Source organism: Mesoplodon densirostris, chromosome 17 (assembly GCF_025265405.1).
Source record: "Mesoplodon densirostris isolate mMesDen1 chromosome 17, mMesDen1 primary haplotype, whole genome shotgun sequence".
Classification (NCBI taxonomy): Eukaryota; Metazoa; Chordata; class Mammalia; order Artiodactyla; family Ziphiidae; genus Mesoplodon; species Mesoplodon densirostris.
This window is the reverse complement of record NC_082677.1, coordinates 66,575,074-66,598,369: the sequence shown is the minus strand read 5'-3', so window position 1 is coordinate 66,598,369 and position 23,296 is coordinate 66,575,074. Positions and strand designations below refer to the sequence as shown.

General features: G+C 41.6%; 2 protein-coding genes across 8 annotated transcripts in view; one reads left to right on the top strand and one right to left on the bottom strand.

The window, feature by feature from the left end:
* Positions 1 to 23,296, top strand: part of DOCK9 (dedicator of cytokinesis 9) — a 282,273-nt gene that overhangs the window by 189,765 nt on the left and 69,212 nt on the right. For all 7 annotated transcript variants that reach the window (XM_060080170.1, XM_060080175.1, XM_060080172.1 and 4 more), the window contains exons 21-30: positions 15 to 136; positions 1,236 to 1,322; positions 1,711 to 1,800; positions 3,105 to 3,220; positions 3,494 to 3,563; positions 4,372 to 4,497; positions 5,045 to 5,116; positions 19,321 to 19,467; positions 19,672 to 19,755; positions 20,492 to 20,603. In XM_060080170.1, the coding sequence (XP_059936153.1) occupies positions 15 to 136; positions 1,236 to 1,322; positions 1,711 to 1,800; positions 3,105 to 3,220; positions 3,494 to 3,563; positions 4,372 to 4,497; positions 5,045 to 5,116; positions 19,321 to 19,467; positions 19,672 to 19,755; positions 20,492 to 20,603 (1,026 nt within the window). The remainder of the gene's footprint in view (positions 1 to 14; positions 137 to 1,235; positions 1,323 to 1,710; positions 1,801 to 3,104; positions 3,221 to 3,493; positions 3,564 to 4,371; positions 4,498 to 5,044; positions 5,117 to 19,320; positions 19,468 to 19,671; positions 19,756 to 20,491; positions 20,604 to 23,296) is intronic.
* LOC132477776 (keratin-associated protein 3-1-like) lies at positions 15,874 to 16,149 on the bottom strand. Its single transcript, XM_060080277.1, is given in 1 exon segment — positions 15,874 to 16,149. A coding segment is annotated over 1 exon segment (276 nt).

Below are 23,296 nucleotides of genomic sequence, written 5' to 3'. Positions count from 1 at the left end.
CTTTATTTCAACAGTTGGATATTCCTGGCTTCCTCTCCTGAAAGATGGAAGGGTGGTGACTAGCGAGCAGCACATCCCTGTCTCAGCCAATCTCCCATCCGGCTACCTCGGCTACCAGGAGCTTGGGATGGGCAGGGTACGGTACTTTAAGATTGGTTGATCACAGTTCTTTCAGAAAGCATTAAAGATCAGCTAAAACAACAGTAACACACAAAAGCATGCAGTATTTTTGCCAGTCCCACATTTTGGTTTTAGTTATTCATTTTCAAGTAAACTTAGGCCACTGGAAGGCAGTGCTGTTAACAGTTATCACAATCTGGAATTACAGTTTGGGCATTTTATAAGCCCTGAACTAGCAGTGCTTCAGCAGGGAAATGGAAACTTGGAGGTACTGTATGAGATGGAAGTTTGTCTCTGAAAACTAGCCGTGCTCAAATAAAGATAGGTTCTTAGAGTCATGCAAATGGTTAGGAATTGTCTTCCAACTTGTTGTAAGTCTAGTAAGCAAATCTCTCACCCACATGGTAGTCCACTCTGATACATTTCTGATTCATTAGAGCTTGAATTTTCTCAGATTTCTCCAATTGGTTTGTTGGTTTTATATTCTTTTTAGCCATCTTAAATGTTATAGACTTCAGTTTTATAACATGCTTAGTCAAGATCTGTTTCATTGTGAATGGCTTTTAATACCTCTGCTTTAAAATAGTGCCAAATTTGGGCCCATGTTATGAACAAATAGTTAAAATATTCCAAAATAAGGGTAAATCATATAACATTCAGTTATTATTCCTAGTCTGAACATGAGAAAAACAGAGGTTTCAGAAATAAAACTAGACACAAACAGATGATGGACCCTTTGCCTGTGCCAGGAATACTTACTATCCTATTTACTTTATCTGGTACCTTATGCCATGACTTTCAGAACCCTGAACTCAAGTTTGGTTAAGTCATTGGTAAAATTGGGAGTCTTTCCCTCTCAAATGGACAGTAATTCATACAGCTGCAAGTACACAGAAAAGATAGCTTAGACTATCCAGTAAGAAGAGCATTGTACTTGGGAGAAGGAAGTAGGCAGAAATTAGTACTGGTTACATTCCTGCTGTGAGCCAGGCATAAATATCAAGTTACTGAGGCTGTCTGGCCTTCAGCACCTCATCAGTACCTTCACTGAAGATGACGTTTGAAGCTAATGTCACTAATCTGTTGGGATGTTTCTTCCCTCCATATTTTTTCAGCATTATGGTCCAGAAATTAAATGGGTAGATGGAAGCAAGCCACTGCTGAAAGTTTCAACTCATCTGGTTTCCACAGTGTATACTCAGGTAAGTGCTGTGCCATTAAAATTAGCAGTGATTGCTTTGTGAATGAGTTTGCATGATTTTTTGGCAAAATAAAATCCTAATTGATATATTACATAGATATATTTTCACTCTATAAGTCCTTTTTTGAAGAAAGAAAGTGCATATAAGGTGCTCTCATGTAAGGATATAAATGAATAGTACAAGTAACATTTCTCAACAGTTTTTTGTTGGAGGATCTTTGCAATCTTTTTTTAAATTCATTTTTATTTTTATCTCTTTGATGCTTTCATTATTATATGATGTTTTGTAGTCTAAATAAAACATACATGCTGCAAGAAGCAAATACTTCTGTTTCCACAGCAGATACGCTAATAAGCTTTCATTTTCTTTTCTTCTTTTATCTCCCCAGGATCAGCACTTACATAATTTTTTCCAGTACTGTCAGAAAACCGAATCCGGAGCCCAGGCCTTAGGGAGTGAACTTGTAAAATACCTTAAGGTATCAGATAGCTTTCTTAGTAACCCCTTTTTAATGAGTGTAGAGGAGGTTGGGTTTTTTATTCAGTGGAGAGTGTTCTTCTTACCCCTTGGAAATCTTATAAGGCTGCTCTGAGCGAGATGCCCTCACACTGATGGCATCTGTATGGTTTTAGATAGTGGGAAGAAGTGGACTCGGAAATAATACCACTGTGATCTTCATTCCAGCCCCACATATCCTTTTCTCAGGCTGGACCTAAAACACATTATTCCACATAGAAAACCACCCACTTAGAGGCCCTCCCTGTGAGTGCTCACTGGGCGCAGAGCACAGTCACAGGCACATAAAAAGCAGTGACTTTAGTCCCACTGTTAAGTAACTTCTTATTCATTGTAGGGGACAACATAAACTTGGTGAATGCATGCTAGGTGGGCACAAAAACCAGAAATGATGCACATAACCAACTCCAGCTTTGGGCAGGCTGGGGGGCTCCTGGAGTCATGGCACAGGGAGAGCAGGAGGGTTGGTCTAGGGGAGTTTCACCCAGAATGTGATTCTAGGGGAGCATTTTGAAAAAGGGCATTCTAAGCATGGGGACAAAATAGAAGAAATGTGAGAAGTGGAGTTTGTTTGATTTAAGCAAGGAAAATGGAGTGGGGATTCTGAAATTACTGCTCCAGGTCCCCTTTCAGCTACGTCATAAGAGCCATGTGACTTGAATAAGAGCCTTTATTCATTCTCTTTTGCTGCTGTAACAAATTACTACAAAATGGTGGCGTAAAACAGCACAAATTTGTTTTCTTACACTTCCTGTAGGTCAGAGATCTGACACGGGTCTCACTGGGCTAAAACCAGGGTGTTGTTAACAGGGCTGAGTTCCTTTCTGGAAACTCTAGGGGTGAATCTATTTCCTGTCCTTTTCCAGCTCCTAAAAGCTGCCCTCATTCCTTGGCTTGTGGCCCCTTCCTCCATCTCAAAGCCAACAATGTTGCATCTCTGAGCATTCTTCCCCCCACTCTCCTGCCTCCCTCTTCCGCTTTTAAGGATGCTTGTGATTACTTCGGGCCCACCTGGATAGTCCAGCAGAGTCCCCTGTCTCAAGGCCAGCTAATCTGATGAGCAGCCTTAATTCCCCTTTGCCATGTAACACATTCATAAGTTCTGGGGTTTAGGACATGGACATCTTTGTCCATTAGTCTGCATGCCACTGTCTCCATTTGTTTAAGATGGATTTCTTCCATCCTTATTTGGAACTAAGTGGAAACTTCTTGGGGTTGGTTTACTTTTAAAAAGGTAACATGAACTTTGCCATTCCACGTCTGTAGAGCCTGCACGCGATGGAAGGTCACGTGATGATCGCCTTCTTGCCCACCATCCTAAACCAGCTATTCCGTGTCCTCACCCGAGCAACCCAGGAGGAAGTCGCCGTCAACGTGACACGGTGAGAGAGGCAGAGAGAGGTGGATACTCTTCCCTTTCAGTCTGTCCGCATCTGGAGCACAGTCATACGTATCTGGGATGCGAGTATGTGTTGAACATTATACTTATGAAATTTCTTTTGATCCCATATGCGGGGACCCCATCTGATTCCTTGTGTCCTCGTTTCCTGTGGTGCCAATAGCACCATCATTGTTCTACTACTACTGTGATGATAATGAGATGTTTCCATTTTCACATTACTATTCATTGCTTTATTCATTCCTGTGATGTGTAGGGTCATTATTCATGTGGTTGCCCAGTGCCATGAGGAAGGATTGGAGAGCCACTTGAGGTCATATGTTAAGGTATGTAAATGAAACTGCCCCGGTCATTTAAATGTGTGGCTCTCCAATTTTCCTTCTGAGGACTTACTTTTTTTTAATCTAGTCATTTGGGGATGTATCTGGGATGAAACTTAACACCTCTGCTTTATCTTCTGTGCCTGTAGCTGGTGCTTGCACCTGAACGCGGGGAAGTCCAAAGAGGGGCAGCCATTCCTTTATTTACTTAATTTCATTCTTTCAGCTACATTTCGTCCTTTAATGGGTTTTGCAAATAATGTGGCCCAAATGACATAGAAATTTAAAGATGGGAAGGTTAGCCGTGGGCACCATCAAATTAGAAGACTATGAAGGAAAGTAAAAGATGCTGTTAGGATAAATATCAACAAGCTCATCATTTACATACAATATTCTGTGAACATGGTGGCCTTTACTGTTCTAAAAAGTTACACGTGTTCTATTTAACCTTCGACACCTCTGTGAATTATAGTTACGTATTAGTTTAAAAAGTAAAATTGGGGTGCTTTAGGGAATCTGTTCCTGAGTGTCACGTGACATGTTGCTTAAAGTCCTTGGGAGGCGGAGTTCTGGGCTGGAGGACCCACCAGCTGAGTCAGGTGATTCACATGTTTGGATGGGCTCCCCGAAGACGCCCTGGGCTCCCTCTTCCTGTCACATGACAACCACCCTTCCCACCTTCCGTTTCCACACCTTCCTCTCCCACCCATGCAGTTGTATCTCAGTCCCTGATCTCCATCCTTTGGAGCCTTTCCAGCTTTCAGCCCAACTTGGAGAACCAGTGCATTAAAATATCCTTCCCTTTTCTTCAAAGTATGCTTATAAGGCTGAGCCGTATATTGCTTCTGAATACAAGACGGTGCATGAAGAGCTGACCAAATCCATGACCACAATTCTCAAGCCTTCCGCCGATTTCCTCACCAGCAACAAACTACTTAAGGTATGTCAGGAGGGCCAGTGTGGCTCTGTGGTATTGAAACTGAAGAAAATTCAGACTTCATGGCCTGATCGATTTCACCCTCTTTGTGTGCTTTTGGAGACAATCACCACCTCCTAAAACGGGGTAACAGAGTTAGTTCTCCAGTACCATCTTTGCTGCTTGTACTTGTGCTCCTAACAGAGCCGCAAGGTATTACTGTATTCAAAGTTTCACAGTCATTATATTCAGACCGTTGGAGGACACTGAGTTAGAGACTATAAAGGCAAGTGTCCACGGGTGGGACCCAACCGAGAGGAAAGGCCAGTGCGAACGTGCTGGCACCTCTGGTTGGCTGTGCCGTGCTGAGTGTGCGGCATTGTTTACTGTTGGACGCGTGGAAGCGGGTGCATCTGCCTTGCACCTCTGCTCAGACAGCCATTCGCCAAGAGGCTCAGCTATGTTTTCAGGTCACACTTGCTTCATGTCAGTGACATTGTCAGCCTAAGGGAGTAAATGTCTCACCTTCTGATTTGTTGTTTTCCTTACTGGATTCTTTTGTTTCTTTCAGTATTCGTGGTTTTTCTTTGAAGTTTTGATCAAATCCATGGCTCAGCATTTGATAGAGAACTCCAAAGTTAAGGTATGTCACTTCCTCTCAGGGCTTGCCTGGCAGTTCTTATGGGAAATTCTCTTTCATTGTGTTTGTAGCTAACACTTATTATTGCTTTCTACGTTCGGTCACAGTACTGTTCTAGGGGCTTTCCAAGTAGTAAGTCATTTTAGCTTTATAACAACCCTATGGGGGAAGTACTAGTCTTATAGTTTTATAGATGAAGAAGCTGAGACCAGAGTGCTTGGGTTACCTGCCCAGGATCACCCTGCAACGAATGGAAGGAGCCAGGCTTTGGGCCAGTCTAGCTCCAGAGCCCACACTCGTGGAGCTCTGTGTTATTAAATCCAGAGAAAAATACGTCTTTTCCTTTGACTAGCTTAGAAATCTTCACATCTGTTGAAAAGGGAGTAGCAGTTTAAGCGTTCATTTCAAATGTAACTACCCAGTGTTTGTTAAGTGTCTTAAACATAGTAGAGATTTCTCAGGAACTTAGATGGGAAAGTCTGGTATGACCACATATCCTCTATGGCCAATTAGTGGACTCTGAGACAACTCCGTCTCCCCCGACGCCTCCTCCCCGTGGTGCCTGGGTGTGTGTGACCCTCTGGGTCCCCATGCTGTCCCCTGGTTCCCACTGGTCTCTGCCATGAGATGAACAGACTCTGGCCTGATGCCCCCGCTGGCTGGCTGAGGCTCAGGGTAGATAAATGTTTATGGAATTCCAATGCGGTAAACCCAGGTGACTGCGCGCAGAATTGCTTCTGAGACTCTCAGAGTCCCGGAGTTGCTGTATGACTGGATTCTTACTGTGTCGTAGCTGTACAGAAGCGGGATGTTGGTGACTGTGGCCGGGAGCAGCAGGCGCTCATGCGGGGAGCAGGGGTCCTGGGACCCAGCAGCCTCCTCAATGCACGTGGGAAGGAGGGCGGAGCCCCAGGGAGGGAGGCTCAACATCTGGGTCCCCTGGACAAAGGATCTGGATGGAGAGGAAGCCTGGGGAAAGGCTGGTGGATTTTGTCAGGTGGAAGGCTGGTGGTTCAGAACCTAAAGCTGTGCTTTTCTTCTAGTAGAGCTGGAGCCTGATCGGGAGGTTTCCTTTCTTTTCTTTTTTCTTTTAAATCCAATTTTAGTGCACAGGGAGATGCCAGATGGAGGTGGGCCCTGCCTTCCACAGAGTAGCGCACCATCTAAATCTTGCCAGCACAGCCTGCCAAGGGAAAAATCTAGCAGATTGTCTACTTGGCAGTGTGCAGCTAAACAGGCATGCACACACACACACACACACATCATGTTATTTTACTTTTCTGTTAAAAATGCCCTGTACAGGACAGGCTCTAGGCCTGTCGGCGTCTGCTGGGGCTGCCATCACAAGTACTGTACACCGGGGGACTTAAACAACAGAAGTTGATTTCCTTGTGATTCTGGAGGCTAGATGTCTTGAGATCAAGGTGTCTGTAGGGTTGCTTTCTCAGGAGGCCTCTCTCCTTGGCTTGTGGGTGGCCTTCTTCTCCCTGTGTCCTCACACGGTCTTCCCTCTGTGTCTGTCTGCGTCCTAATCTCTTCTTAATCCTGCTGGATTAAGGCTCATCTTGATGACCTCATTTTAACTTAATTTCCTCTGAAGACCCTATCTCCAAATGCACTTACATTCTGAGGTAGGGTTAGGACTTCAATATACGAATTTTGGGGGGAGGTTGGGAACAGGGACACAATTCAGTTCATAACTGAACTGCTGGATTTTTCATCATTTTTGTCTTTAAATAAATGGAATCACTTCAGACAGATTAGTAAACCTGGTTATATTTTTTAAAATAACTGATGTGTTCAGAAAGTATTCATTGAGCCCTTATTATATGACAGGCTCAGAGTTTACACGGTTAAATGTAGTATGATTTGTGCCTTCATGGAGTTCACGTGGGAAAGTGTGCAGTTAGACCACGGGAGCCATGTTCAAGGGGGTAAGGACACTTCTGAAACATTCCTGAGAAGTATATTTATTTAGTTGTTTATTTTTGAATTTTATTTTATTTTTTATACAGCAGGTTCTTTAGTTATCTATTTTATACATATTAGTGTATACATGTCAATCCCAATCTCCCAGTTCATCCCACCACCACCACCTGCCCCCCAACGTTGCCCCCTTGGTGTCCATGTTTGTTCTCTACATCTGTGTCTCTATTTCTGCCTTGAAAACCAGTTCATCTGTACCATTTTTCTAGATTCCACATATACGCGTTAATATAGGATATTTATTTTTCTCTTTCTAACTTAATTCACTCTGTATGACAGTATCTAGGTCCATCCACGTCTCTATAAATGACCCAGTTTCATTCCTTTTTATACCTGACTAATATTCCATTGTATATATATACCACATCTTCTTTATCCATTCCTTTGTCGATGGGCACTTAGGTTGCTTCCATGTCCTGGCTATTGTAAATAGTGCTTCAGTGAACACTGGGGTGCATGTGTCTTTTTGAATTATGGTTTTCTCAGGGTATATGCCCAGTAGTGGGATTGCTCGGTCATATGGTAATTCTATTTTTAGTTTTGTGACAAACTTCCATACTGTTCTCCATAGTGGCTGTATCAATTTATATTTCCACCAACAGTGCAAGAGGGTTCCCTTTTCTCCACACTCTCTCCAGCATTTGTTGTTTGCAGATTTTCTGATGATGCCCATTCTAACTGGTGTGAGGTGATACCTCATTTTAGTTTTGATTTGCATTTCTCTTATAATTAGTGATGTTGAGCAGCTTTTCATGTGCTTCTTGGCCATCTGTATGTCTTCTTTGGAGAAATGTCTATTTAGGTCTTCTGCCCATTTTTGGATTGGGTTGTTTGTTTTTTTAATATTGAGCTGTATGAGCTGTTTATATATTTTGGAAATTAATCCTTTGTCTGTTGATTCATTTGCAAATATTTTCTCCCATTCTGAGGGTTGTCTTTTCATCTTATTTATAGTTTCCTTTGCTTTGCAAAAGCTTTTAAATTTCATTAGGTCCCATTTGTTTATTTTTCTTTTTGTTTTCATTACTCTAGGAGGTGGATCAGAAAAGATCTTGCTGTGATTTATGTCAAAGAGCGTTCTTCCTGTGTTTTCCTCTAAGAGTTTTATAGTGTCAGGTCTTACATTTAGATCTTTAATCCATTTTTAGTTTATTTTTGTGTATGGTGTTAGGGAGTGTTCTAATTTCATTCTTTTACATGTAGCTGTCCAGTTTTCCCATCACCACTTATTGAAGAGACTGTGTTTTCTCCATTGTATATCCTTGCCTCCTTTGTCATAGAATAGTTGATCATAGGTGCATGGGTTTATCTCTGGGTTTTCTATCCTGTTCCTTTGATCTATATTTCTGTTTTTGTGCCAGTACCATATTGTCTTGATTACTGTAGCTTTGTAGTGTAGTCTGAAGTCAGAGAGTCTGATTCTTCCAACTCTGTTTTTTTCCCTCAAGATTGCTTTGGCTATTTGGGGTCTTTTGCATCTCCATACAACTTTTAAGATTTTTTGTTCTAGTTCTGTAAAAAAATGCCATTGGTAATTTGATAGGGATTGCATTGAATCTGTATATTGCTTTGGGCAATATTGATTCTTCCAATCCAAGAGCATGGTATATCTCTCCATCTGTTTGTGACATCTTTGATTTCTTTCATCAGTGTCTTTTAGTTTTCTGAGTACAGGTGTTTTACCTCCTTAGGTAGGTTTATTCCTAGGTATTTTATTCTTTTTGTTGCAATGGTGAATGGGATTGTTTTCTTAATTTCTCTTTCTGATCTTTCGTTTTTAGTGTATAGGAATGCAAGAGATTTCTGTGCATTAATATTGTGTCCTGCAACTTTACCAAATTCATTGATTAACTCTAGTAGTTTTCTGGTGGCATCTTTAGGATTCTCTATATATAGTGTCATGTCATCTGCAAACAGTGACAGTTTTACTTCATCTTTTCCAATTTGAATTCCTTTTATTTCTTTTTCTTCTCTGATTGCCGTGGCTAGGACTTCCAAAACTATGTTGAATAAATGCCACTTGATCATGGTGTATGATCCTTTTAATGTGTTGTTGGATTCTGTTTGCTAGTATTTTTGTTGAAAATTTTTGCATCTATATTCATCAGTGATATTGGTCTGTAATTTTCTTTATTTGTAGTATCTCTGTCTGGTTTTGGTATTACGGTGATGGTGGCCTTGTAGAATGAGTTTGGGAGTGTTCCTTCCTCTACAATTTTTTGGAAGAGTTTGAGAAGGATAGGTGTTAGCTCCTCTCTAAATGTTTTATAGAATTCACCTGTGAAGCCATCTGGTCCTAGGCTTTTGTTTGTTGGAAGATTTTTAATCACAGTTTCAATTTCATTACTTGTGATTGGTCTGTTCATATTTTCTATTTCTTCCTGGTTCTGTCTTGGAAGGTTATACCTTTTTAAGAATTTGTCCATTTCCTCCAGGTTGTCCATTTTATTGGCATATAGTTGCTTGTAGTAATCTCTCATGATCCTTTGTATTTCTGCAGTGTCAGTTGTTACTTCTCCTTTTTCATTTCTAATTCTATTGATTTGAATCTTTTCCCTTTTTTTCTTGATGAGTCTGGCTAATGGTTTGTCAATTTTATTTATCTTCTCAAAGAACCAGCTTTTAGTTTTATTGATCTCTGCTATCGTTTCCTTCATTTCTTTCTCATTTATTTCTGCTTTGGTCTTTATGGTTTCTTTGCTTCTACTTTGGGTTTTGTTTGTTCTTCTTTCTCTAGTCCTTTAGGTGTAAGGTTAGATTGTTTATTTGAGATCTTTCTTGTTTCTTGAGGCAGGATTGTATTGCTATGAATTTCCCTCTTACGACTGCTTTTGCTGCATCCCATAGGTTTTGGATCATCATGTTTTCATTGTCATTTGTCTCTAGGTATTTTTTGATTTCCTCAGTGATCTCTTGATTAGTTAGTAATGTATTGTTTAGCCTCCAAGTGTTTGTGTTTTTTACATTCTTTCCCCTGTAATTTCTAATCTCATAGTGTTGTGGTCGGAAAGGGTGCTTGATATGATTTTAATTTTCTTAAATTAACTGAGGCTTGATTTGTGACCCAAGATGTGATCTATCCTGGAGAATGTTCCGTGTGCACTTGAGAAGAAAGTGCAATCTGCTGTTTTTGGATGGAATGTCCTATAAATATCAAATAAATCTATCTGGTCTATTGTGTCATTTAAAGTTTGTGTATTCTTTATTAACTTTCTGTCTGGATGATCTGTCCATTGGTGTAAGTGAGGTATTAAAGTCCCCCACTCTTACTGTGTTACTTTCGATTTCCTCTTTTATATAGCTGTTAGCATTTGCCTTATGTATTGAGTGCTCCTATGTTGGGTGCATATATATTTATAATTATTACGTCTTCTTCTTGGATTGATCCTTCGATCATTAGGTCGTGTCCTTCCTTGTCTCTTACAACATTCTTTATTTTAAAGTCTATTTTGTCTGATAGAAGAGTTGCTACTCCAGCTTTCTTTTGATTTCCATTTGCATAGAATATCTTTTTCCATCCCCTCACTTTCAGTCTGTATGTGTCCCTAGGTCTAAAGTGGGTCTCTTGGTAGACAGCATATATACAGGCCTTGTTTTTGTATCTATTCAGTCAGTCTATGTCTTTTGGTTGGAGCATTTAATCCATTTACATTTAAAGTAATTATCAATATGCATGTTCCTGTTACCATTTTCTTAATTGTTTTGGGTTTGTTTTTGTAGGTCTTTTCCTTCTCTTGTGTTTCCTGCCTAGAGAAGTTCCTTTAGCATTTGTTGTAAAGCTGGTTTAGTGGTGCTGAATTCTCTTAGCTTTTGCTTATCTGTAAAGCTTTTGATTTCTCTGTCAAATCTGAATGAGATCCTTGCTGGGTAAAGTAATCTTGGTTGTAGGTCCTTCCCTTTCATCGCTTTAAATATATCGTGCCACTCCCTTCTGGCTTGTAGAGTTTCTGCTGAGAAATCAGCTGTTAACCTTATGGGAGTTCACTTGTATGTTATTTGTCATTTTTCCCTTGCTGCTTGTAATAATTTTTCTTTGTCTTTAATTCTTGTCAGTTTGATTACTGTGTGTCTCAGCGTGTTTCTCCTTGGGTTTATCCTGCCTGGCACTCTCTGTGCTTCCTGGACTTGGGTGGCTATTTCCTTTCCCATGTTAGGGAAGTTTTCGACTATAATCTCTTCAGATATTTTCTCGGGTCCTTTCTCTCTCGTCTCCTTCTGGGACCCCTATAATGCAAATGTTGTTGAATTTAATGTTGTCCCAGAGGTCTCTTAGGCTGTCTTCATTTCTTTTCATTCTTTTTTCTTTATTCTGTTCCATGGCAGTGAATTCCACCCTTCTGTCTTCCAGGTCACTTATGTGTTCTTCTGACTCAGTTATTCTGCTATTGATTCTTTCTAGTGTGTTTTTCATTTCAGTTATTGTATTGTTCATCTCTGTTTGTCTGTTTTTTAATTCTTCTAGGTGTTTGTCCTTTAGTTCTCCAAGTCTTTGTTAAACATTTCTTGCAGCTTCTCAACCTTTGCCTCCATTCTTTTTCTGAGGTCCTGGATCATCTTCACTATCATTATTCTGAGTTCTTTTTTGGAATGTTGCCTATCTCCACCTCATTTAGTTTTTCTGGGTTTTTATCTTGTTCCTTCATCTGGGACATAGTCCTCTGCCTTTTCATTTTGTTTATATTTCTGTGAATGTGGTTTTCGTTCCACAGGCTGCAGGATTGTAGTTCTTCTTGCTTCTGCTGTCTGCCCTCTTGTGGATGAGGCTATATAAGAGGTTTGTGCAAGCTTCCTAATGGGAGGGACTGGTTGAGAAGTATATTTAAAATCAACTATCAGTGTCATCTATCTGAGAACTGTGATAAAAAATTAATAAAGGAATTTAATTGTGTGTGTTCTTTTCTCAAGATGGCGAATTAAACCATAGAACTTTAGGGTCAGAGGGACTAGAAAGCTAACTTCTTGTCCAACTCCTCCCTTATTTCGCAGAGGTAGAGATGGAAGTCTGTACCCATGAAGTGACCTGCCCAGGGTCACACAATTGAGCAGAGCCAAGAATCATGCTAGAGGCAAGATCAGCCTATCTTAAGTGTTCTACCATTCCCAGCGTATAACCCCATTCTCCAACAGCATGAGGAAATAGTTTGTACTTGGAACTTTACACAAAGCACTCAGATGCTGCCACGCACAGCCTTTTCTGTAAGTTAATTATATCTTGGACTCAAAACAACATTCAGACAGTTTTTAGAGGTAGTTTATTTTAAAATTATCCAGTTTGAAAAGAAACACAGGCATCCAAAAGGAGAAAGCTTAACTGCAACATAATTTACTATAAAAAGAGATTCAAAACACCTGCTCCCCACTTTGGGGAGTTTGACATTATTCACTTTTAGAGGGTCTCTCCTGTGACTTCTGCTTCCATGTCACCCAAGATAGCATCCTTCCCCTAAGTCATGCCACCCTTCCCCTAAACCACACCTTGATCTAGAACTTCTCTCACAATTTTTGAAGCGTGCATTAACTTTGCCTCATATCTTAGGAGTAATGAGTTTTTATGTTTGAATTATTTATTTTAATGTTTGTCTTATATTTACATCTTAAGAATTGCATGCCCTAGTCCCTGATCCCTGTGTTCTGGATTTAGGGAACAAGTTCATATTCACCATTTCTGTACCACTTGTGATTTCCAGAATCATGATCAAATCCCCTCAGAGTTTTTCTATTTTTAGTCTGAAGATTGTCAATATAATCCAATGTGTTTATAATCCCGACCTTGACTTTCTTCCTCATTGGTGAGTCTGTCTTAAAGTGCCATGAACAGGCACACAGCTGTCTTGTAGGGGCACCTGGGCCATGGATTCATGTAAGAGCCAGATGTTGCTTTCAGTGTTGCTGAAAGCGCCCTGCCCAAGGATATCTGCCGTGGATCAGCATTTGGGGGCATAGTGTGTCTTGAACTGAGGCCTTCATTTTCCAGTCCCGGTGCTGGCAGGGTTGTTCCATCTGATGCCCATATATGGGGAGGGATAAATCTGCACGCTGTTACACCGAAGATGGAGGCAACCATGTATATATGTCCACCTTCCCATCCACGGCCAAGCAAACTACACTTTGCTACACTTGCGGAGGAGAGCTGTGAATCAGAGCCTCTCTCTGAAGTAGCATCTAAAGTAATCAATTTCTTTACTACAGCAGATGGACCTGCAAAGTTTGGATTGATTACATATGACTGTGCCAAACTTGAGTGTTTTATAGGTGAGGTCCTTAGAATTTGTAATAAGTAGTTTTTGAGAAAGATAAAAAACAGGCCTCACTGGGGCTTACTGAGGAGTTCCCAACCCCCAACCCCACTCTGCCTCTAAGGTCAGCATATTTTAGGTGTGTTTTTTCTGTCATTTATTTTTGGCAACTGTAATTTCAGCAGACCATTTTGAGTTTCCTTCCCTCCCATACTGAATCAAGCAAATTGTTAGCATTCCACAGGTGCTCCTCGGGGAAGCTGGAAACCTGGCAGTGGACAGGATGAATATCTACCTTTAAGTGTCAGTTGTTTAGCTTTCAACCATTTTCTGTCTTAATTGAGCAAGGAAAGAGCTTTCATTTGAAGAGTGAACAAAAGGATGGTATGGTTCATCTTCTAAGTGTACTGCCTGGACTTCCCCTAAACCATATGTGTGAACTCTACACATACATGATGGCAGAACAGTAATAGCCATACTTCCATCCATGAGTGCGTGTTTCAAATAGTGTTTGTTCTGTGCAGAGCATTGAGGAGAAATGCAGGTAGAGTGGAGGGTGCGTCCTCAACCTTGAAGCTCACAGAGTCCTTGGAGAAGGAGAACATGCAGTCAGAGGAGAGTGCAGGAAGGTGTACGAGCTCCAACGTGGTAGATTCATGTGGAGCTGGAGCTGGAACTTTACCTGGGCCTAGAAGGATTATTTTGGGGAGCTTTGTGGCCAAGCAGCAGACGATTTGGTAGAGACCATAGAAAGGGTAGTGACAAGATGAAAGAGAGTGTAAATGTTAGCAGAGTGATTGGGAAACTTCTGTACCAATGAGTCTCCCTTCCTCCTGGAGTTTAAATAGTCTGTGGAACAGATTAATGCACCTGTCATTGTTTATATGTCTTTTATTTATTTATTTTTTAAGCTCTCTAACTGCAGTAATATAAAATGACATTTTCTGGTGATGCTGATGAAGATCTAGCATTGGGAGGGAAGAGGTGGGCTTGAGGATGAGGATACCAACCATTATGAATGAATGAGAGGATATTAAGACAGAACCAATAATTTGACCCAGCAATTGTACTTCTAAAGTATTTACCAAAGAGAAATGAAAACATATATCCACACAAAGACCTGTATGCAAATGTGCATAGCAGCTTTATTCATAGTAGCCAAAAACTGAAAATGTCCATTAACTGGTGAATGATAGACAGGTTGTGGTAACTCCATACAATGAAATACTACTTAGTAATAAAAAGGAACAAAGTATTGATTTGACTTCCGTCCAGTAACATGGGTGGATCTTGAAAGCATTATGCTATGTGAAGGAGGTCACTGTGGTCACATATACACAATACACTGTACACTGTGTGAGTTCATTTATATGACATCCTAGAAAAAGGAAAACTACAGGGACAGGAAACAGAGCAGTGGTTTCCAGGGGCCAGCGTGGGGGAGGGGATTCAAGGGGACAAGAGGAAGTTTTGGGGGTGATAGAAATGGACTGTATCTTGGCTGTGGTGGTGGTTACACAGCTGTATTCATTTGTCCAGATGAACCCAACTGTGTACCTTAAAAGGATGAATTTTAGTGTATGTAAATTAAACCTCAATAAATCTGACTTAGAACATAGTAAAGTCAGATTGAATGGGGGATAAAAGGCCACCTGGATATTAAGTGTGAGCGTACAGTGGAATGGAGCTTTCAAAAGAGAGAATCAGGGCATGGTTTACCAGGGAAGGTGGAGGTGATCAGTTTTCTTGGGAGATCTTATGCTTTATTTAGGGCTATGGGTTCAGCTGCTGTGACAGAGATCTAAAGTAATATTGACAAACAAGAAAGAAAGTTTATTTCTTCTCACCTCAACGTCCAGGGTAGTATGGGGGTTCCGTTCCACAAAGTTACGGAGGCCCAGACTCCGTCCATTTCCCTCTTTTGTCTACCTGGAGGGCTGCTCGTCCTCCTGATCTGAATGGGTCACCACCGCGTCCATGTGGAGCCAGCACGAAGGGGGGGGGGCACGCCTTTCCCCTGTAAGGATGTGGCACCAGCAGGCTGCAGAGAGAAATAAACACAGAAAGATTAGAGAGAAGACCGAGTTTTGCAGATGAAAACGAGGACACAGGAGAAGGAAAGAACTTGTAGGACAAAAGAGGGAAGAAGTGATGTAGGGATTCCAGTGAGAAGAAGGAGTGACTTGAGACTGCTGGCAATGTCACTGGCAACTTTCTCGTCTACCCCATTACTTTTCTGTTGTTACCATTGTTTGCTAAGCCAGGAAAATGAAGTTTATTAACTAGTAGTCTTATTTATTGTAACACTGAGCAGTGAAATGGCCTGTAGAAGAGAGGTCTCTACACCCAAGAGAGTAGAAGGACACAGTAAGCAGCAAAGCACTGAACGCGTGAAGGCTTCTGGATGTCCTTGCGCAGTGGGCAGCGACTTGGGCGGCAGTGGATGCGGCACCCAGATGATGTAGGACATGGTATAGCCCCTCGCTGGCGTCTGTAGAGATGTGGCTGTCAGCAGCAGGGCCCACAGGGCCCTTCGCTTCAAGGCTGAGTGTGGGTCATCAGGGAGCTCCCACTCAGGCCAGGGGCCAGGTGGCAGGAGCTGAGCAGCCAGCAGGAGCGCATGAAGGTGTCGGGCTGACAGCAGGGTGGGGGGCATGGGGCACAGCAGGTGGGCTGGAGGAGGCAGATCAGGTGTGGGCAGGTGCTGGGCAGGCAGACCGAGCACCGGCAGCCCTTGTTGGAGGCATAGGTGGTGGTGGCCGGGCCACTGCGGACGCTGCAGCATTACCAAGGGGAGATCCGGCCGCAGGACATGGTCAGGAGGTAGGTTTCATTTGGCTGAGAAGTCTCCTGCTGTCTTAGTGTCTGTCCTCTCCTGAGGCAGCGCTTATACACTCACTCCCCTAGATATCGGCTCATTAGCCTAGATCATGTTCTTCCATCTCAGTTTATAATAATCTCCATAAAATCTTCTCATTACCTCAGTCTTTATTATCCTTCGATGTGTGTCTTACCTCATTGCTTTGTTGCCAAATGAGGACTCTTTTCTTTTTTTTTTTCTTTTTTTTTTTTTTTTTGGTACGCGGGCCTCTCACTGTTGTGGCCTCTCCCGTTGCAGAGCACAGACTCCAGACATGCAGGCTCAGCGGCCATGGCTCATGGGCCCAGCCGCTCTGTGGCATGTGGGATCTTCCCGGACCGGGGCACGAACCCATGTCCCCTGCATCGGCAGGCGGACTCTCAACCACTGCGCCACCAGGGGAGGCCCCAAATGAGGACTCTTGACAATAGCTGTTTGTCACTGCAGGGAGAGCTTTATCTCACCATTAAAAAAAATTTATTATAGAAATTTTTAAAAAGAAAAAGAAAGGGAATAGTTTAATGAATCTCATGTGCCTCTCACCCACCCAGCTTCAACAGTTATCAACACTCTGCCATTCTTGCTTGAGGTATCCACCCTAATACTTCTTTTTTCCTAGAGTATTTTTAAAGCAGTTCCCCAATATTTTATCATTTTATCTATAAAACTTTAGTGTATATTATCCAATGGATAAAGCCTTGAAAAAGAATAACCATTGCACCATATGGCACTCAATAAAGTTAGAAATATTTCTTCATTATCATCCAACACCCCATCTGTATTCCGTTTCCCCCAGGTGTCTTAAAAATGTCATTTTACAGTTGGTCTGAATCAGGATCTAAACATAGTCCACACATTGCATTGGGTTGATGTGTCTCTGAAGTTTCTTGGATCCTCACACTGTTTCCTCTCCGTTTGTTTGTTTCTTTAATGCAGTGTATTTGTTGAAGAAAGTAGACCATTTGTCCTGCAGAATTTCCCATATTATAGATTTGGCCAGTTGTAACCTTCCAGTGATATGTGACATGATTCTCTGTACCCTCTGTATCCTGTACACTTGTGTAGTGGTATCTAGAGGCTTAATTCCATTCAGGTTTGATTTTCTTTGTGGCAAGGATACACCTTAGCTGGTGCTACTGTATCACATCAGAAGGCATAGGAGTCTGGTTGTCCCACTTTTAGTTATAATAATATTGACTATTAGGCTCCATTTGGTCCACCCCATGCGTCCATTATAGAGTTCCCCACCCACTTTTCATGGTTTAAGCAGCTGTTGACTCAGCCCCATTCTGTAGGCTTTTCTTGGGAGACCTCTTCTTTAGGAATGGCCAGCTTAGGTAGCTGGCAGTCATGCCTGGTGGTTAGAGTTGGCTTTGCCTGGGTTCCTGGAAGCTGATCATCTGTTGAGGCTGACACCTCAGGTTATAGAGTTACTGGTTTGCACATATGGAACAAAATCCTTTTGGAATTTCACATTTTACTGTTCTGTTTTTGAAAGTAGGTAAACTTCCAATTCTTATGACTTGATCTTTCCCTCACTGGATTCTTGAGTTTATGTACATTTACAAAGATTGTCTTGTTATTGGTTTGAGAACTGAGATTATTGTAAAGCTGGCATTTCAAAATTTCATAGTAGGTTCTGGTATTTAATGCATAAAATAAAGCATGCTTTCATAGCATAAATACCTAGGCTCCAGTTCTAGTTTTACAAAATACTATTTGTTTGATATTAGGATACTGGTTTGGCTGCTCCAAAATAGGCCAAAATAATAGTGGCTAAAATAAGACAGAAGGTTCATTTCTCTCTTTTGGAAAATTATGAGCCAGTAGGCAGCTCAGACAGTGGGCATCTTGTCCCCCAAGGTCATTCAGGGACTCAAGCTCCTATCCAACTATCCAGCCCAGGTGTCACCCTCGTCTGCATAGTTGAGAAGCTGGCTCACCACCACTCCACATTCCAGGCAGTGGCAAAGAGGAGGACTTGGTAGGCAAGCAGTGCCTTTTATGGGAAAGGCAAGCGTCACTTCCTCTTACAGCCCATTGGCCAGAACTAGTCACATGGCCATTATCTTGCCACAAGTTATGCTGGGAAATGCAGTCTCTAGCTGGGCAGCCATGTGCCCTGTAAAACCCAGGAGTTCTGCCACTAAAAGGGAGAAGGAAAGGAAAGATATTAAAGGTCAGTTAGTATTCTTTATTGAATCTTTCCAAGCTTCAGTTTCATCTCATCTGTAATGTGGGGATGAAAACACCCCCCTGTTGTGGCTGTTAGAATCACGTGCATGCACGGATAAGTGTCCTGGAGCATCCAGTTCAGCCCCCTTCACATTCCAGGCCTTCAGTAAATGGTTCCAGGCACTGGGGCCAGAGCGGGGGCAGCGCGGCCTCACAGAACAGAAAGAGCATAGGCTTTAAACTCATTGTAGATCTGGCTTTGAATCTTTGTTATTGTTAGCTGTGTGACTGAAGACACATTTACCTAGTCTCTCTGACCCTCTATAGTATGAGGGTGTTTAAGAATTTAATGAAAAAGTACATAAAAATATCTAGTGCAGTGCCTGGTGTGTAGAAGATACATGGTAAGTGGTAGCTAACTGCTAAGTGATCGGTGTGTAATTTCTTAGGTAAGCATTCCTGATGGGGAAAAATTATTATGTAAAGTCAATTTAAAGAGGACTTCTAAGCAGTTTCAACTAGTGACATACAGTCACCATTCTGTGTGTGTTCAGTTTGAATACTTGAGGCTTAAACCTAAGCCAGTGTTTTCTAAAGAAATCTCTGAAAGATACAGGCATTAGAATCAAAGTAAAATGCAGTAAAAATGCAGGTCTGATCAGAATCTCTGGAAGTAAAGGTGCATCTCCACATTTTTATAAATACCTCCACAGTGGTCTTTATCATACTGAAGTCTAACATCTCAGACCTGATCCACAGCATTTATTTGAAGTATTAGAATACTTATACAGTACTTGGAGAGAAGAAAGAATAATTTATCTTATCTAATTTCAGATAAATAAGATGAGAGCCCTGGGTTTTTGAAATGAACTCAGGGATGAGTTGGTTTTTTTCCCCCTCAAAGGTTGCAACTTAAAAAATAATAAATGTTTGCTCTAAATCCTTTTTAGTTATTGCGAAACCAGAGATTTCCTGCATCCTATCATCATGCAGTGGAAACTGTTGTGAATATGCTGATGCCACACATCACTCAGAAGTTTCGAGATAACCCGGAGGCATCTAAGAATGCGAATCATAGCCTGGCTGTATTCATCAAGGTGGGGGCCTCCGGGGGAGAGGGTGTCCGCCAAGTGCCTAGTGTGTTTTTTCTAGCAGAGTGACTCGTACATATAGATGCTCAGTGAACTTTGATGGCAGGTTTTTATGCCGAAGGATAAACTTATTCACAATAAATGCAGATTTGAAGCCAACTTGCAAAAAAAGCCTAAATACTTAACCTTTGTGGGTTGTTTCCTCCACAGAGATGTTTCACCTTCATGGATAGGGGCTTTGTCTTTAAACAGATCAACAACTACATCAGCTGCTTTGCTCCTGGAGATCCTAAGGTAGCCTGTGCGTGCGTGCGCACGCGTGTGTGTGTGTGTGTGTGTGTGTGTGTGTGTGTTACACACTGTTCTTTTTGTCTCTCTGAGTGACATCTGGATACCCACCTGCTTCTCTTGGTTCGCATCAGAATTTTCATTCAGTCCCAGAGGCACTATTCATTCTCCTCTCTTGGAGATACTGACTAGTACTAACTAGTACTTGCGTTAATGTGTGAGATATTAGGGACACAGTTATTCCACATGCAACATAAATGCCTGTTGATTTTTCTCATAAATACCTTAAATAACTTCTCAGCTGCAAAACTAAAAGTATATGTGTTGCAAATCATAGTTTATTTAACAAGGTAACAGAGGTAACCATGTACCCATTCTCTGCTAGAATTATCTGTCTCTTCCCTTGTGTGTCTATTTTAAAGCTCTGCCTTACTCATTTTTGTATTGCACTGAATCTGTGTCTATAATTATAAGCTGCCTGAAATTCTTTATTGAAGTAAGAGGAGCATAAATTATAAATTCCCTAAAAGTCAGTGGAGGACATTGTTTAATGAAATGTGTTCCCAATTTTCAAACAAATCCCTGCAGACATCCTGAAATCTGTAAAATAGCCTAGAGCGTGCAGCTCTAAGACAGGGAAGAAGCTAAAGACGAGTGTGTGATTCCTAATAGGTTTTTCAGGAGGCTGTATAAAGTATCCACTGAGGTATTTAACTTACGACTAACCATTTTTTTCCTGCAGACCCTCTTTGAATACAAATTTGAATTTCTCCGCGTGGTGTGCAATCATGAACATTATATTCCATTGAATTTACCAATGCCATTTGGAAAAGGCAGGATTCAAAGATATCAAGGTAATCTATCTTTAAATGTATTAATCCTAGTCTTTTCAGAAAGAGAGCCATTCATTTTTAATAAGAAAAGAGAATTAGTTCACACATGACATTCAAATTATCTGATATTTTTCATTGATGAATTGATTTTTTTTCTTGTTAAATTTCCATTTTTAAAAAAATTGATAAAATGCTATGTAGGAACTTACTTTTTTTTAGCAAATTTACCAGACTACAGATCATGCCAGTGTGACTCTTTCATTGAAAAATTCCATTGCTTAAACAATAGTAATCCATTTTATTTACTGTAGTTTATTTTTATTTGTTTCACTTTTCTTTTTTCTTATGAATTAGCTTTTCTTTCACCAGCTGTGGAGTCAAATGACACTCCTGTAGGTAGGTGTGGGGTGTGACGCTTGCTTTCTTGCATCTTACTCCTTTAAAAGAAAAAGAATGCAAGTGATTGCTGAAATGCTTACGTATGCTATTCATGTAGGCATTTGCCATATACTTGGATCGGTTTTAAAATTGATGATAAACCAGTGAATTTGTTCTCACTGTAGCTAAGACATTGCCATAGCGTCCCCAGCAGGCATCTGGTTTTTTTGCACCTGGGGTCACTAGGTCCTCTAGGACGTTTCTTTAAGAAGTAAAACAAACAAACAAAAAGCTCTGCTTCATTTCAAAAATGTATTATTCCACCATTTTCATAGTCCTTGTTTATAGCAGTAGCCGTAACCTATGTCACAAGCAACGTGGCTTTTCACATGCTTTTTATGTTTGCATGCTGAGTCTTTATTAACTGTTCTGTATCCTTTTTGAGTTTGAAGAGAATTAAGCTCATAGAGATTTCTTTGTCTTCACTGAGTAAGTCAAATGAATCAAATTAGTCTCTTGGGTCTGTCAAGTAATATCTAGCACCTTGTATGTGCTCAGGATCATTTATGCTAAAGGAGAGAAAAAGTAGAAGGATGCCACCAAACTATTAATGACACCTAAATCAACTGACTCTGAAATTGTGAGAGAAACTCACAAAGGAATTCATTCAGAGACATAAATACCTTACCTTCTAAAGAGCAAGAAGGGGGACTGTGGTCTGAAGTTGGCAGTCCTGCATTCAGCAAATATTTGCTCAGCACCAGCTATACCTAGCCTTGGGATAGAGTTGTGGACAACAAGGATGAAATCCCCTGCTGTCTTACCTGTGTGAAATACGTAGAACATGAGAGAGTGATAAGTGCGAAGGAGAGAGAAATAAAGCAAGGGAAGGGGATAGGCAATGGGCTGGCATTGAGATCAGGTGGCCAGGCAAAGCCTCACTGAGAAGGCAACTTTGGGGTGATAATTGAAGATGGTGAGGGGTTGAGCGCCTGGGCTCTTCAGCATCCCCCATCCAGCCCCAGCCCGCCCGCCTGTCCCACCCCACACTGTTCCCCACATGCCGGGCACACCTGCTGGACCCAGCTCCGCACACATGGCAGGCCCTCCCCGCACTTCTCAGCCTCACACAGCACCTCCCTGGGGATCCTCGTCTTCCTCCTGGCCAGTCACTCAGCACCTCCCATGTGGGCCCAGCCAGGTCTCCCCCTCGTCTCTCCCAGCGCCCCACCTGGAGTGAATTGCTCCCTACTCTGCACCCCAGACCCTCCTTCACCCCACCTTCAGTTCCTAGCCCACCTGTCCTTGGAGACCGTGACTGTTTTCCTCTCACCTCTCAGGGTGCTGAGGATAGCTCTTTCTGCCCAGCGGTTGGGCAGTGAACGCGTGCTAATGTCCATCTTCCCCACTGGCCCAGTTGTCTATGCTGTAGAACCAAATGAGGAGTGAGGAGGAGACCCTTCAGGTACCCCACAGACTCGCACAGGCTCTCAGTAGACTGTCAGGGTATTGGCGGCTAGAAGGGCTGCCCTAGGCAGGTGACGTGGGTCAGCTACAGATAATTTCCATAACTGCACTGATAGGAATAAAGTTTCGGGTTTTTTTAGCATCCTCCTTCCTCTTACCTTCTCACCTGCTCCTCCACTCTCCCCTCTGCACACGCACACGTACACACACACACGTGTACAGTTAAACCCATAAATAGTTTTCCTTCTAAGGGGATCATGTGAATTCAAGCTGTGAACTGTCTTTTCAGTAAACTGGACTTAAAAATCATAAACAGTGGACATGAGTATTCTGGAAAGATGAACACTCTTTCCCCTCCTTCTGCTAAAGAGTTCATAGGACTTGGGTCAGACTTTGAATAGGTTTAGAAGCAACTAACATGGCATTAAAGTTAAAGGAGAGGCCTATAGATTTTCCTCTAACAATGGATTCAGTATAAGAATTTAAATCCGAGCCACAGCTTTCTGGATAGGTTTATTTCAGCTTTAGAGTGTGATGTTTAGCTGCTTTTATTTACCCTCCCTCAGTAGGTTTCACGTTTACTTATTATCTCTTTTCCAGAAGAGCTTTCAGTCTTGTCACTTAGCTTGCTGATGACTTACTAGTTTGATTTGGTGCTTTGTCCATTTATATCCGTTTTCTATTGGCTTTCTGAGGTAAAGAAGTTTTAAGAGTATATTTTATAAAATTCTAAGTCAAATAAGATCTTCAGTGATAGCAAAATAATAGGTAATATAGGAACTCGTTCATTTTAAACACATTGGGTTTTAATGGGCATTAATGACCAGGAAATCGATAAATGAACTCATGTAGTGAAGAACACTTTAATA